Below are 16,096 nucleotides of genomic sequence, written 5' to 3'. Positions count from 1 at the left end.
ATGATCAATTGTGTATACAGTTGGTTCCTTTCCAATGACTAGGTATACTGAGCCGAATTTCATATAGACCAATCGATATTCCCCATTGTTTTGAACTGATTTATATTGAGTTTCAAAATTGAGCAGAATATTATAATTTTTTAATCCAACCAAATAAGCTCTCAAAAATCATGCGAACAATCAACCGAGAAAATATTTACACCACCGTACAGCTGAGAAAACGTGAAATTTTTTGTGGGGTTAGTTGAAAAAAACTTTCTTTTTGTCACTGAAAAAATCTATTTCAAAAAAGTTACAACTTTTGGGGCAAGTGTGCCATCTCTGTTTGGGGCAAGTGTGCCACCATCTTTCATAGGCGCGAGTTGTCAAAAATGTAAACATTGTTGTAGCGTGCTGCGGAATGGTGCGCTATTGTGAGCGGATTCCACGCCAGAAAAACAGAACAGTAACAAACCATATTGTGGTACAGTTGGTGGTCAAAAAGGGTTCATTGGTGACTAAATACATGTAGGAATACATACACTAGTGGTACAAACGTAATAATTTCCAATTATCTAAGAAATACGCTTATTTTAACCAGGTGGCCGTCTTGCCCCATACGAGTGGCACTCTTGCCCCATAGCCCAAAAAACAACGTCTTTTTGGACCCTTTTTAAAACGCTTCAAAAACTGTTTTATTTGCACTTTTTTCAAGCGAAACTCATTTATAAGTGAGGAAATAGATGTAAAATGGTTATGAGATTTAAATCGGCTTTTGAAAAACACGTTTTAGTGAGTTATAACTTGAAATGCTTAAGGTGGCACACTTGCCCCAAGTTCCGCTACGCGAAAATTCAAGATACGCGGTATTTTACGGCCGTTTTTGGTCCCCATTAACCGTGTATCTCGCGGACCGCCTGTACATTTCACCTCGTTGCGGATACGCGGTAAGGTGAATATTCTCTGAGCTGCATATGCGATTTAGCAGCCTAAATTATAAAAAAATTAACGACATTCCACAAAAATATTGGTGAAAGCATGCTAGGTTTTCCCCGTAGTTTCTTGAATACTTCATAACTCTTCCGACATCAATCGACTTTTCATTTGAAGAGTTTAGTTACGTCCCCCTACTTCAAAATTCCAATGTTTCAAGTAAAGGAATCCCCTTCAGAGTTTTATGAACGGCTGGACGACTGATTGTCAAATGATCCGCCTGGAAACAGTATCTACCTCAGTTCTGTCTATTTCGACAAAACGATGACCTTCTTTAACAATGTTTGAAGACCACCCTGGCCAGTGCGAGTTCAAAGTTAGTACGGTTATTAGCCGGTTTCTAAGCCGATTTAGGTGTAATAGGGGATCAAAACCCTACCATTACTCTGAAATCCTAGATTCGCCCGTAACGAAATAGGCAAGCATTATTATTGAACAAGGAACACACCAAATTAAGCACTACAGGTATTTGATTAGTATTATTGTTTATTGTCACGTTTTTTTTCTTTTTCCTATTAGTGTAGATTCGTTTCGTGTTTTTTTACTATTCATATTCGTAAGAAAATTCATATTCATTTCAGAATGTTTTCAGTACGGCTGCATCGAAAGAAAACGAACAACTAAATAACTAAATGGAAACGTAAAGTACGCCGTGCGAGTGTCGATCCTGCTGTACAAAACAAGGAGCGTACTTGTACGGTTAGTGCTGTGATCAGTTTTGGTGGCAGTCTTCTAAGAGAACCTGAATACATTTATACATTAGCTACTTTAGGCTGAAAGTTACTGTAAAGCATAGGGCAAACAAAGCTTTGCTAGTGAACGTCTGCTCCGAAAATGTGATTGCTGTACGTTTATTTGTTCCTATCAAATTTGAACACTGGTTTTGGTCGTTTTACCGAGCCTTCCGGAGCAGCCAGTGGTTAGCAAGCAACAGAAATTTCGATACAAATGAACTTGGCAGTAAATTTTGTAGTTGGTGAAAGGAAGTATACTTCATACTTTTTGCCGTATCCGGTGGCCTTGCTACACATATTCCGGAAAATATGCAACCAGTTTGGTCGCTGCTCCTCACATGGTGATGCACATTGACCGGTAGCGTATAGTAGACGGACGGAGCGGTACGGCAGAAGTAAACCTTTTCGCAGCAACGGTCAAAACCGTCCATGGCAGTAAAGGGTAGTGAGTGTCGTTATAGCTTCAAAAAGGTTTCAAAAAGAGTTGGCATCACTTTTCGCAGCAGTACATTGCATTTTGTTCCAAGACGCTCTAACGCTCGTTTCTTTTTGTATTACGCCCGCAGGCCAACAAACTACTATACAACACCAAGTAAGTGTTTCAGATGAACAAAACACTGGAACAAAAAGGAAAACAAGTTATTATTACATATGTCACTAACATTCCGTCGTCAAATCCTCCGCCGATCGTCGTTCATTCGTTCAGTATATATGAAAAGCATACTTTAAAATATCAATAAATTACAGTTAAAACGGAACCATTGCTGCCAATACGACACGACACTCGTACGCGGGCACACTTGCCAAACACACACGTGGCGGTGCTGATGGCGTGACCCTGGTGGACAGCCCATCTGCGGAGTGCACAGGATAAGCACTTCCCAAAACGTATCTGGCAGATTATTTCGGGGAAAAGCACGCTCACCCATTGATATTTTAACCATCATATCAACATTAATAAATAAAGGACTAGGAACGATCGACGGAGGAGATGGTATGGATGCGCTGGAATGCGATCGACCATAGCTGCAAGCGTTCGTTTGTGGTGATTTGGCTGTTGAAAACATACCGTAATGCTCTCATACGCGGGACTGCTGCTAACTCTGATCTTGCGCATTCCATACTTTACAGTACGCTAGTAAGAATTTGCAACTATGCTAACTAAATGTATCTACGAAGGACACTGGTTTCGAGTTTCTACTACATTCGCAAAGATGCTTTCCGATAATTGTGTTGGGGTTCGTGTTTTCCCCTTTCTTCAAGAGAGCATCCTCGGCGCTCTTTGAGCAATTACCCTTTCTTTTGCGCTCCCCTTTGGGTTTTAATTTAATACTATTTACATATTCCTTCCTAACTTGTATCTACCCTTAGCTGGTGTGCGAGGAGCCACGAATTTCTTCCACGCTCTTCGTCAGCTATCGAATCGTTTAATTTGAGTTACTACAACTACATCTAATCTCAGATTAGTGGTCGATGTGTGCAGCACTAGTATTTTTGTCTTTAAATTAATTCTTTACATTTTGTTTCGTTTTGTTTGTCGTTTCGGTTAGTCGATTTTCGATTTGTTTGTTTATGAGTTTGTGTGTTTTGTTTCGTGATAGTTTTTTTTTGCGCGATTTGCTAGATCTATCCCATGAAATCATGATGCGACGGTTCCGACGGCTCATGGTGCGCAAAGAGTGGATTGGGGAATTCGGGCGGGTGGGGCAGCGGTCCAGTGATTGTTGGTCGTCGTCGATACGCCATCAGCCAGCAGGACACGGCCACTGCAACGGCCACCAAGGCCAACAGTGCAGTAATCACCAGCGCCAATATCAACCCAATCATCGATACACAAATGTCCTCCACACGCTGTGCCGCTGGTGTGACTGTTAAGATAAGAAAAGAGGAGAAAAACAAGAGAAATTTAGCGACATTCGAAAAGCCATCATGTATATGTTCACTACTTACTGTTGTTCGAGTCGTACGATCGTTCTTCGCGCTTCTCTAGCGTAAGAATCGCGTTGGACTGGATCGTAATTTCCTCCCGCAGGGTGCCTTCCATGCCGAGCGAGTCGTCCGTGGCAAGTGCCGTATCGTCAGCGGCCCGCTTGGTACGGTTGTACACCACCTCGATCGTACTCATCATATCGATGCCAAGCGCTTCACGGCGTCGACGGCGCTTACCGTACGCATTCGCGCCATGGCAGTTGACCGGTTGGCACTTGCCGAAGCAGACCCGAATGTTACACTGGAAGCGGATGTTATCGCTCGAAGGGAACTTAAACGCGTTGAAGCTCGCCAGCAGGCTGTTCGTTTCCGCGTTGTACTCCCAATCGCCAAAGATCGAGGGGTCTGTCGCACAGCCGTCCTCGTCCGTGACGATGTATTCGTTTTCGACACTTTCCTCCATCGTCTTGGCTACGCAACTGCGTGCAAATCCACCGTAGATAGCTATGAAAAAACAGGTCGATTAGTTAGTGGTCACGCCGACAACAACAGGGACGACCCATTGTAATTTGCAAAAGCATGATAGGAAAATAGCATGACACTTACTTGCTGGCTGTACCTCCACCTGCAGTCGCAAGTTGTCACCGATTTCAGCCGAATTGATTTCCTCGCCATTGAACGCGACTATGCGCATGGCACAGGTAGGCGGCGGCCCGGTGTTTGCGATCGTTCCGGCCGTCGTCAGCATCTGCACGTTGAAGCCTAGCGTAACGTTCTGTTCGCCCGTTTGATAGACACACTTGATGTGGTACGCCTGTGCCTTGTACGTCACCAGCTTCGGGTGCTTCTGGATGACCAAGACAAAGCTCGCGATGCCATTGACATGTATCAGCCCACAGCTGCCGAAGTGTACCTTGAATATCTGTGTGCGCGCCGAAGAGGTGTCGCCGGCCAAGTTCACGACCCGCCGACACTCCTCGTCCTTGCTGTGGCCCTTCACGTACAGCACACCGTTGAAGTTCGATTCGGCCAGATCGATGACGACTTGCACACCGTCAGCTTGGCAGGTCACTACCATCTCGGGCTGCGGGAAGTCTGTGCGGAAGTTGGTTGTTTGATCTGTAACAGTATTCACATCGGGGATTAGGATCTAGATTCTACAGCATATCGGAGCAAAGGCGCATGTAAAGTCTGCCACTAGGCAACGGAATACTTACTGCAATGTTCCTCTGGATTGCCAGTGTATCCCGTAATGCACTGACACACTGCTTGATGGTTCGTGGCATTGCACAGCGCATTGGTACCGCAGATCTTCCGCTGGCAAGGATCATCGCACGTCTTGGACTCAAGATTACAGTACCGCCAATCGGCGCAGTGTTCGTCCCGTTCACATTCGGGCTTCTCACTGCGTACGCATTCGCCCCGGCTGGTCAACCGGTAGCCGTACTCGATTGGACAGATACAGCGACCACGCTCGTCGATGATGAGCCCTCGCTCCAGCGCACAAACGCACCGGCCCGTCTCGTCCACCTTGAGTCCATCCTCTTCGCGACACGGCTGACAGTCGTCGTACAGCGAGAGTCCGTACCCTGGCGGGCAAACACATTCCCCGTTCGAGTTACGCACGAACCCACGGTCTGTAGGACATAGCGCCACTGTATGGATGGTAAGAGAAACACCAATCATATTAATGCCTGGCCAAAGGCACTGCAAAACGCTTGAGATTACTTACTCTTGTCGCACTGTATCGCCGCATTGCCCTGGTATCCTGGCAGACATTCGCATATCATCGTGCGCACCGGCAGCGTGTCCAGCACCTTGCAGTTCGAGTTCACGCCGCACGGTTCCGTCACGTTGCACGGGTTAACGCATTCGCCCTGTATGCACGCCGTCTGCGATGGACACTCACCGTCCGTCATGCAGCGATCGTCGCGCAGCACGCAACCCTGCAACGGGTCGTTTTCGAACGGTGGCGGGCAAGCACACTCCGGCCGATGCTGGTACACCTGGCACTGCTCGTTCTGGGCGCACACTGCCTGCAGCTCGCACGGATTACCGCACTGGCCGTTGATGCACGCCTTGTCCAGCGGGCAGTCCGAATCCCGGCGGCAGCCGATCAGTTTGCATGCCACCTTCGGATTGCCCTCGTAGCCCGGCACACACTCACACACGGCACGATGGTTCACGCCGATACACTCCGCCTGCGTGCCGCAGCTTTCCATCGAGCAGGCCGGTACGCACTGTCGGTTGTAGCACGTGTGCTGCCCCGAGCAGTCGCTATCGGATCGGCACTCGATCTTGATGCACTGCGTCTCCGGATCACCATCGTAGCCCTGGGCGCACGAGCAGACCGGTTTGTGGTCTTTCACGCGACACTCCGCGTTCGGGCCACAGTTGCACGGGTCGCGGCAGATGCTGTTGATGCAGGCCGTGTCGCTCGAGCAGTCCGAGTCGGAGATGCAGCCCGCCTTCACAACCGGCTTGCAAGTACCGCTACCGCTGCTTACGTAGCCGTCCGGACAGGTGCACAGCATTGTGCGCACCGGTGAAGATGGTACCACCTCGCAGCGGGCCGGCTGATTGCAGGGCGTTAGCGCACTGCACGGTTCCATGCATTTGTTGTCGATGCAGGCCAGATGGCCCGGGCAGTCGGTGTCATACTGGCACTCTGGCACCACTTCCGGCCGGCAGTCGACGTACGGATTGCCTACCAGCCCAACCGGACAGCGGCAGACGACCAGATGGTTCTGTGCGCGGCATTCGGCCCGCGGCGAGCACGAGTTCTCGTAGATGCACGGATTGACGCACTGCGCGTTGCGGCACTGCTTGTCGTCCGGGCAGTCGTTGTTGCTGCGGCACTCGACCACATTGCACTGCACCAGTGGGTTGCCCCGGTAGCCGCTCAAACAGCGACATTCGGCCCGATTCGCCCGCCCGAAGCATTCCGCCCCGATACCGCACGGGTTGTGGTCGAGACACGGGTTGACGCAGTTGCCGTTCACGCACGCCTTGCTGGTTTCGCACTCCGAATCAACGCGGCATCCAATCGCACGGCAGGCCACGTTGGGATTGCCCTCGTAGCCGTCCTCGCACGAGCACACCGCCCGATGGTTCTTAATCGTGCAGATCGCATTCGATCCGCAGCTGCACGGATCGCGACACTGTCGGTTGATGCAAGCCTCCTGCTCGGAGCACTCCGAATCCGTCGTACACACACCTACCGGTGTCTGCAGTACAATGCGCCTACATTCTCCAGCACTGTCTGGCACGTGCAGTGGTGGACATTCGCACACCATCGTGCGCACTGGCACCGAGTCCTGCACCGTACATAGCGCGGACGCGGCACATGGGCGCAGCTCGTTGCACGGGTTGAGGCAACGGTTTCCGATGCACGCCATGCGGCTCGGACAGTCGCCATCCACACGGCACTCCTCGCGTTCCACGGCACGTGGTCTGCAGAACGAGTACGGATTGCCCTCCGGCATCTGCTCAGGGCACTTGCACTGCGCCTGGTGGTTGCTCACGAAGCATTGCGCATTCTGGGCGCACGGTGAATTGGCACACGGATCCACGCACTGCTCCTGCTGGCAGGCGAGCGTTTTCGCGCACTCACCATCGTAGTGACATTCCACTCGGCGACACCGCTCGAAGGGATTACCCTCCAGTCCAGGCAGGCAGCGGCAGGCCGCTCGATGACGATCGCCGTAGCATTCCGCGTTCAGTGCGCAAGGATTCTGATACAGGCAGGGATCGACGCACGCACCGTTCGTGCACTGCTTGTCGTTGGTGCAATCGCTGTTCGCCTGGCACTCCAGCTTAAAGCAACCGGTTTGCGCGTTGCCCGAATATCCCGGACGGCAGCTGCACACCGGGTAGTGGTCCTTCACGAAGCAGTCCGCATTCTGGCCGCAGTTGCACGGATTGGCGCATATCTCGTTAACGCACGTTTCGCTTCGCGTACAGTCCGAGTTCGAACGACAGCGTGGTAGATCGCCGGCCGCTACATTAACATGGGGAGGGAGCAAACAAGGAAAGGAAACGGTTTTCGTTATTAAACAATTTCGCAAACAAAAATCCCCCATCGGAACAACCGGATGATACTTACGTGGTATACAGTTACCATTGCCGTCCATCGTATATCCACTTGGACAGTTGCACACCGCCTTGTGGTTGCTGGTGCGGCACAGCGCGCCCCGTCCGCAAGCATCACTTACGCACGGGTTCACGCAGCGATCGTTGAAACACGCCCGATCGTCCGAACAATCGTCATCCGCGGCACACTCTTTCGGCGATGTAACGCGCGGTTCCGGCAGACACTCGATGTGCGCATTTCCTACATAACCCGGCGAACAGGTACACTGCGCCCGATGGTTCGCGGAAGCACACTGCGCATTGATGCCGCACGGATCGGCCTTGCACGCCTCGACGCACTGTCCGCGCAGGCAGCGGTCCGTATCGGCACAATCGCTATCCAAGCGACACTCCTCAATGACGATCGGCTTGCAGCTTCCGGACCGATCCATCAGCATGTCCGTCTGACAGGCGCAGATGATGGTGCGCAGCGGCAGCGTGTCTATTACGCTGCACTTCTGCTGGCTCGCGCACGGCGTTAGCTCCGTGCAGGGGTTTACGCATCTGTTGCGTATGCAGGCCTGCTGCGAACCGCACTCACTGTCCATGCGGCACTCCGGCTCCGGCACATCGCGCATGCACTCGACGTACGGATTGCCCCGCATTCCCGGGGCACACTCGCAGCTCGCTTGATGATTCCTGGCCACACAAGTGGCGGTACGAGCGCACGTTTCGTCGTCGCACACCGGGCGGCAGACGCGGTTCAAACGGTCGCACGCCTCGTGCTCGGCACAATCCTCGTTGTACTGACACATTCCCGTGACGCACGATACGAACGGATTGCCCTGCGTGCCCGGCGGACAAATGCACACTGCCCGGTGGCTTTGGGCCACACAGTCAGCCCCACGGCCGCACTGAGTAGCACCGTACGTGCACGGACTGATGCACTTCTCGTTGAAACATGCCTTATCGAACGGACACTCCGCGTCGATCTTACATTCCGCTGCAAATGCAAATGTCAAAGTTTTGCGAATGAGAAAGTTGTCCCTTTCATACACCTCTTTTGGCGAGAGGTTGCGCACGCTCGATACTTACGCTTGTAACATTGCGTCTTTGGATCTCCACCCCATCCGATGGGACAGGTGCAGTGCGGTCGGTGATAGACGGCACGACACTCTGCGTTGCCTCCGCACGGATTGCTGCCGGCGCACGGATCCTGGCACCGTTCGTTGACGCATGCCATGCTCGATGAGCAATCGGCATCGACGACACATTCGGGCGACACAACCGGCGGCTTGTAGCAGTTCTGGAACGGATCTCCCACCGTACCGACAGGGCAGGAGCAGATGGCCTTATGGCTTTGCGCCAAGCATTCCGCGCTCGATGCGCAAGGATTGTAGTCGCTGCATACGTCCACACAAACTCGTGCTCTGCAAGATTCGGTCGGCGCACACTCGACGTCACTGTAGCATCCCGGCTCATCTTTCGATACTAAAATATGAGACGAAAATCCATTAGTAAAGGCACCACAAGGGTTTCCGGGTTTGAAGCACACTACGAAGCGTAAAAGTAGGAAGAGAGGAATTGAAGGGGGAACTGAACAGGCTGTCCAAATGAAAAAAGAATCTATTACAGCTATAAATAAGAAAAGGGATTAAAAATCGTTTGCAAGCTGAAAAGAAGGGTTAAAGTTTGGGAAATGGCTACGTTTCTACAGGATCAGCTACGATGAAGCAGGGAAGCCGGTATAAGGGCAACTCTCTAGAGTGCTGAAATTACCTGGCAAGCACTGTCTTTCCGCATCGCCCGCGTAACCTTCCTCGCAGACGCAGTACATGGTTCGGAGCGGCAGCGTGTCCTGCACCGTGCAAACCGCATGCTCTGCGCACGGTTTCGTTTCCGTGCACGGGTTCTTGCACACGCCTTCGAAGCATGCCAGTTTACTCGGACAGTCTGCGTCCATCGTACATTGGGCAGGGTCACGAACCGGAACTGTTACAATGAAAGACGTATAATTAACATTTGCTACTTTACAACCACTGTACCAACACAGCTAGACAGTTGTGGTAATGCAAAGAGATACATACTCTTTTCACACGAAAACAGCGGATCGCCCGTGTATCCTGGTGGGCAGCGGCAGTTGGCCTGATGGTTGTCCACCCTGCACTGTGCGTTCGGGGCACAGTTGCACGGGTCACGGCACTGCTCATTCTGGCATGACTGGTGGTACGGGCACTCGTCGTTGCTGGTGCACTCTGGCCTGGTGCAACCGACCAAAGGATTGCCCCGATATCCATCCATGCAGTGGCAGCGGGCATTGTGATTGTAGTCCGACTTGCAGTACGCATTGCGGCCGCACTGTGTGTGACGGCACGGATCGATACAGTTCTTGTTCACGCACGCCTCCGTTGCTGGACAGTCGCTATCGCTGCGGCATCCGATCTCGTAGCAGGCTAGCTGCGCATTGCCCGTGTACCCTTCGCGGCAAGCGCAAATCGCACGATGGAACTGCACGCGACACTCGGCGTTCTGGGTGCAAAGTCCTGTGCTGACCGTGCAAGGATTCTGGCACTGTCCACCGATGCACGCTTTGTCATTGGTACACTGGCCGTCGCTAGTGCATTCCGGCTGTGGCTGCTGCGGCTCGTCGCGTTGCGGTACGCACTGCACGAACGGCGAACCAGCATGGCGAGCCGGACACGAACATACCGGCGAGTGATTGATTACACTACACAGCGCATTGATACCACATGCACCGACGCAAGGATCCTGGCACCGTTGATTGTAGCATGCTCGATTGGTGGAACAGTCGGAGTTGATGATACATTCCGGATACTGGCATTCTGCACGATCAGCAACCACGCGGCAAATACCGTTGGTACGGCAGGGCGACGGGTTACACGGATCCTTTGGCGGTGCAACCTTGCACTCGACGAACGGATCACCGATCATGTCCCTTGGGCACGAGCAGACCGGACTGTTGTTGATCGCGTGGCATTCGGCTCGGTAACCACACACGCCTGGACAGGGATCGACGCATTTTTTGTTGACGCACGTTCTGTCCCTCGGACAGTCGCTGTTAATCACGCACTCGGGGTAACAGCCCCGGCCGAACGGACTTCCCTTGAACTCGGGCAAGCATTCGCAAACAGCATTACCGTTGAATACACGGCACACCGTGTTCTGGCCACAGGGCGATGGATAGCATGGGTCTGATGGCGGTGGAGTGACTGTGTGAGTGGTAAATGGGAAATGATTTTACCATATTAGAAACTGTTATCTCTAACCTGATTGTGAAATCCTCGATATTCTTTCCCCTTACCTTCCTCGCGCAAACATTGCTCAAACGCGTTGCCCTTCATTCCATCGGGACACGAGCAGACGGGAGTGTGGTTAACTACGGCACATTCTGCATTCTTGCCACATACGCCAGGGCATGGATCCTTGCAGCGATTGTTAATGCAAGCCAAGGACTTTTGACAGTCTCCATTGGCAACGCACTCCGGTCGACAAGATTCGTACGGGTTTCCGAAGTAGTTTTCAATGCATTCACAAATCGCTGTTTCGCCATTTGCCGGTCGGCAACGTGCATTAACACCGCACGGAGATGGATAGCATGGATCTCTCGGTTCAGCCTGTGGCGGCGGCGTGGTAACTGTGAAACATTAAAGGAATTATGAAGATATATTACTTTTGTTTTTGTTTTTTGTTTTATTCAGAAGGAACGGCTTCGGCCGTATTGCTTAATGTAAGATAAATAATTGTGTAATGTATGCATATATTAGATTGTTTTTTCTTGTACATCTGTGAATTTAGTATAATTAAAACTTATAATATAATAATTATAATAAACTTGGAAACACACACACGCTACGGCAAAGGTTTATCACTCACTTTTTAATGTACATGCGCGGAACGGGTCCCCTTCGTATCCGTCCGGACAGAAACAGTTTGCTACATGCAATGAAACGTGGCATCTGGCATCGGAACCACACGCGTTCAGACACGGATCAACACATTTTTGTTTGGAACATGCCTGGACACGTGAACAGTCCGAGTGGCTAGTGCACTCTGGGCGACAATTTGGCGGAGAGCCAACCATTTCTGGCTGGCAGCTACACGATGGTACACCGTTGTTATTCGCACAAAGAGCATTGGGACCGCAGGGAGACGGTTGGCATGGATCGGCGGGTATGTTCAGAGGCGGAGATTTTTCAGCTATAAAGTGGAATCATTCGTTTTCATAAGTAAACGGGAGTGAGGCTATTTGAGAAAAAACTGTATATTACCGATTTCATAACATCTTGTGAACGGATCGCCGGTCATTTTTGGAGGACAAGTACATATGGGGTTGTGGTTGACCGTTGTACAGCGCGCAGCAAATCCACAGCTACCAGGACATGGATCCGCACACTTGAAATTGATACACGCAAGCGAAAGCAAACATTCGGAGTTACCAGTGCATTCCGGACGGCACATGGGTGGGCTTCCGAAATAGCCGGATAAACAAGAGCAGACGGCTTGTCCATTGATTTCGCGACACTGGCTATTAGGACCGCAAGGCGATGGACTGCATGGGTTCGTCACAACCGGTGCTTGCTGCGGTCGACACTGCACGAATGCATTTCCGGCCATTCCATCCGGACAACGGCACATCGGAATGTGATTGATCACCTCGCACAGTGCATCTTGACCGCACGTGCCCGGACAAGGATCTACACATTTGCTACGAATACAGGCCCTATCCCGAGCGCAGTCCGAGTTCAAGACGCACTCTGGCCTGCAGCCTCGGTACGGATCGCCCTGGTACTCTGGCAAACATGTGCAAATACCGTTCTGGCATTGCGCATTAGCCCCGCAGGGCGAAGGATTGCACGGATCATCATTGACGGGCTCAGGCGCTGTTGAATGAAGGGGATTCGTTATGAAGAGATCTGGAAGCCAAAGATTGGGGGAGAGTTTCTTACGTGGTGGTGGCATGGGTCGACAGCTTGTGAAAGGATCTCCAGTGTATCCCTCCTCGCATGTACAAATGGGAGTATGGTTGATCACATTGCATCTTGCATTGATGCCACACGATCCCGGACAAGGGTCCCGACACTTCTCGTTCATGCACGCCTGATTGCTTGGACATTCCGCGTTAATTGTACACTCTGGGCGACAATTAGGCGGAGATCCAATGTAGTTGATCAGACATGAACACGAAGGAGAGCCGTTTACATCACGGCACTGTGAGTTTGGACCGCACGGAGAAGGAACGCACGGGTTCCTTACAACGATCGGAGTATCTTGTACCGGAGCTGTTGTAGAAAAGAACAACGATACCATAGGGTTGGAGATGGCAAGGAATACGTCGTGGGTGTAACGAAAGGAGAGGATCTTACGTGGTATGGGGTAGCATCTCGTGAACGGATCACCAGTGAATCCTGATTGACATGAGCAAATGGGGCTGTGGTTATTGACGTTGCACCTAGCATTGGTTCCGCACGTTCCAGGGCACGGATCAACGCACTTCTGGTTGACACAAGCCTTATCCAGGGCGCATTCCGAGCTCACCACACACTCTGGGCGACATCCCGGAGGAGAACCAACATAAGTGGGCAGACACGAGCAAACGGCCTGTCCGTTAACCTCTCGGCATTGACTGTTGGGACCACAGGGACTCGGTTGGCAAGGATTGACATACTCTTGTACCGCTGCAGTGAGGGAGGGAAGACACAATGTATGATTGAACAAAGCTTCGCAAACAACAGATACAGCGAAAAGCAATGCATGGGGAAAGGGAGCGGCAAGGTCGATCGTTCGTATTTCGTGTGTTTTGTCGAGGTTGTCCAAGAACAGGGCGGGTCAGCGGAGATCTATGATTGTCGAACTAAGCTTGGTCGAGTGAAGCAAGGTCATAAGCACGCAACAGGCGAAGAAGTGGGCAAAGGGTTCCTTACGTTCTCTTTGTTGAATGTTACAATATCGGAACGGATCTCCTTCGTATCCGGGGGAAACAGGTACAAGAGGGCAGGTGATTGACGACCTGGCAGTCAGCATTCTGACCACAGGTTCCTGGGCAAGGGTCTTGACATTTGTTCCTAACGCAAGCCCTGTTCGACGGGCAGTCCGAATTGAGCACACACTCTGGACGGCATCCTTCGTAAGGGTTTCCAAAATGATCCTCAATACATGTGCATGCTCCAGCACCGTTTTGTTCCCTACATTGAGCGTTGGCTCCGCATGGGTTGGGGAGGCAAGGCGTCGTCTGGTCCTTGGGCGTATCTTGTTGGAAAGGTACGCACTGAGTGAAAGGATCGCCAGTATATCCAACGGCACAAATGCACATCGGAGTATGGCTGACAACCCTACATTCCGCGTTGGCTCCACACGCGCCAGGACAAGGATCTTGACACTTTTGTCGTATGCATGCTAAATTGTTTGAGCAATCGGAGTTGCTGATGCATTCCGGGCGGCAATTGGGTGGTGCGCCTATCATACCCTCTATGCAAGTGCAAGATGGCGAATCACCCACTGCGCGGCACTGTGCATTTGGTCCGCAAGGAGACGGTTGGCAAGGGTTGCTGGGGGTCATTTGTACTGGAGGCTCGACTGAAAGGGATCAAAGATGACAAGAGATGGTGATCGTAAGCGATCTGGATTCTAAACGACTGAGGAACTAAATGGGAATGAAACATACTCATGGGCTGACAGCGTACGAACGGATCGCCTGTGTATCTTTCTGGACAGCTGCAAATTGGATTGTGATTCACAACCGAGCACCTGGCCCCTACTCCACATGTTCCAGGGCATGGATCCCTACATTTCTGGTTGGTACACGCTTGATTCTGAGGACATTCAGCGCTCACAACACACTCCGGACGACACGTCGGAGGGCTTCCAATGTATCCCGGAACACAAGAGCAGACGGCTTGTCCATTGATTTCGCGACACTGGCTATTAGGACCGCAAGGCGATGGACTGCATGGGTTCGTCACAATCGGTGCTTGCTGCGGTCGACACTGCACGAATGCATTTCCGGCCATTCCATCCGGACAACGGCACATCGGAATGTGATTGATCACCTCGCACAGTGCATCTTGACCGCACGTGCCCGGACAAGGATCTACACATTTGCTACGAATACAGGCCCTATCCCGAGCGCAGTCCGAGTTCAAGACGCACTCTGGCCTGCAGCCTCGGTACGGATCGCCCTGGTACTCTGGCAAACATGTGCAAATACCGTTCTGGCATTGCGCATTAGCCCCGCAGGGCGAAGGATTGCACGGATCATCATTGACGGGCTCAGGCGCTGTTGAATGAAGGGGATTCGTTATGAAGAGATCTGGAAGCCAAAGATTGGGGGAGAGTTTCTTACGTGGTGGTGGCATGGGTCGACAGCTTGTGAAAGGATCTCCAGTGTATCCCTCCTCGCATGTACAAATGGGAGTATGGTTGATCACATTGCATCTTGCATTGATGCCACACGATCCCGGACAAGGGTCCCGACACTTCTCGTTCATGCACGCCTGATTGCTTGGACATTCCGCGTTAATTGTACACTCTGGGCGACAATTAGGCGGAGATCCAATGTAGTTGATCAGACATGAACACGAAGGAGAGCCGTTTACATCACGGCACTGTGAGTTTGGACCGCACGGAGAAGGAACGCACGGGTTCCTTACAACGATCGGAGTATCTTGTACCGGAGCTGTTGTAGAAAAGAACAACGATACCATAGGGTTGGAGATGGCAAGGAATACGTCGTGGGTGTAACGAAAGGAGAGGATCTTACGTGGTATGGGGTAGCATCTCGTGAACGGATCACCAGTGAATCCTGATTGACATGAGCAAATGGGGCTGTGGTTATTGACGTTGCACCTAGCATTGGTTCCGCACGTTCCAGGGCACGGATCAACGCACTTCTGGTTGACACAAGCCTTATCCAGGGCGCATTCCGAGCTCACCACACACTCTGGGCGACATCCCGGAGGAGAACCAACATAAGTGGGCAGACACGAGCAAACGGCCTGTCCGTTAACCTCTCGGCATTGACTGTTGGGACCACAGGGACTCGGTTGGCAAGGATTGACATACTCTTGTACCGCTGTAGTGAGGGAGGGAAGACACAATGTATGATTGAACAAAGCTTCGCAAACAACAGATACAGCGAAAAGCAATGCATGGGGAAAGGGAGCGGCAAGGTCGATCGTTCGTATTTCGTGTGTTTTGTCGAGGTTGTCCAAGAACAGGGCGGGTCAGCGGAGATCTATGATTGTCGAACTAAGCTTGGTCGAGTGAAGCAAGGTCATAAGCACGCAACAGGCGAAGAAGTGGGCAAAGGGTTCCTTACGTTCTCTTTGTTGAATGTTACAATATCGGAACGGATCTCCTTCGTATCCGGGGGA

General features: G+C 51.6%; 1 protein-coding gene across 1 annotated transcript in view; it reads right to left on the bottom strand.

Annotated features, from left to right (window-relative positions):
- Nucleotides 1-3,283: 3,283 nt before the first annotated feature.
- Nucleotides 3,284-16,096, bottom strand: part of LOC120904491 — a 136,832-nt gene continuing 124,019 nt past the window's right edge. The window contains 20 exon segments of the mRNA XM_040314501.1: nt 3,284-3,574; nt 3,657-4,139; nt 4,242-4,754; nt 4,853-5,290; nt 5,368-7,635; nt 7,741-8,709; nt 8,802-9,197; nt 9,486-9,698; nt 9,794-10,936; nt 11,029-11,361; nt 11,601-11,924; nt 11,996-12,607; nt 12,674-13,006; nt 13,091-13,402; nt 13,649-13,700; nt 13,702-14,300; nt 14,389-15,000; nt 15,067-15,399; nt 15,484-15,795; nt 16,042-16,096. Of these exon segments, the coding sequence (XP_040170435.1) occupies nt 3,333-3,574; nt 3,657-4,139; nt 4,242-4,754; nt 4,853-5,290; nt 5,368-7,635; nt 7,741-8,709; nt 8,802-9,197; nt 9,486-9,698; nt 9,794-10,936; nt 11,029-11,361; nt 11,601-11,924; nt 11,996-12,607; nt 12,674-13,006; nt 13,091-13,402; nt 13,649-13,700; nt 13,702-14,300; nt 14,389-15,000; nt 15,067-15,399; nt 15,484-15,795; nt 16,042-16,096 (10,542 nt within the window). The 3' untranslated portion in view covers nt 3,284-3,332.

This window comes from Anopheles arabiensis, chromosome 3 (assembly GCF_016920715.1).
Source record: "Anopheles arabiensis isolate DONGOLA chromosome 3, AaraD3, whole genome shotgun sequence".
In the NCBI taxonomy this organism is placed as follows: domain Eukaryota; kingdom Metazoa; phylum Arthropoda; class Insecta; order Diptera; family Culicidae; genus Anopheles; species Anopheles arabiensis.
This window is presented reverse-complemented; position numbering and strand designations above follow the sequence as displayed.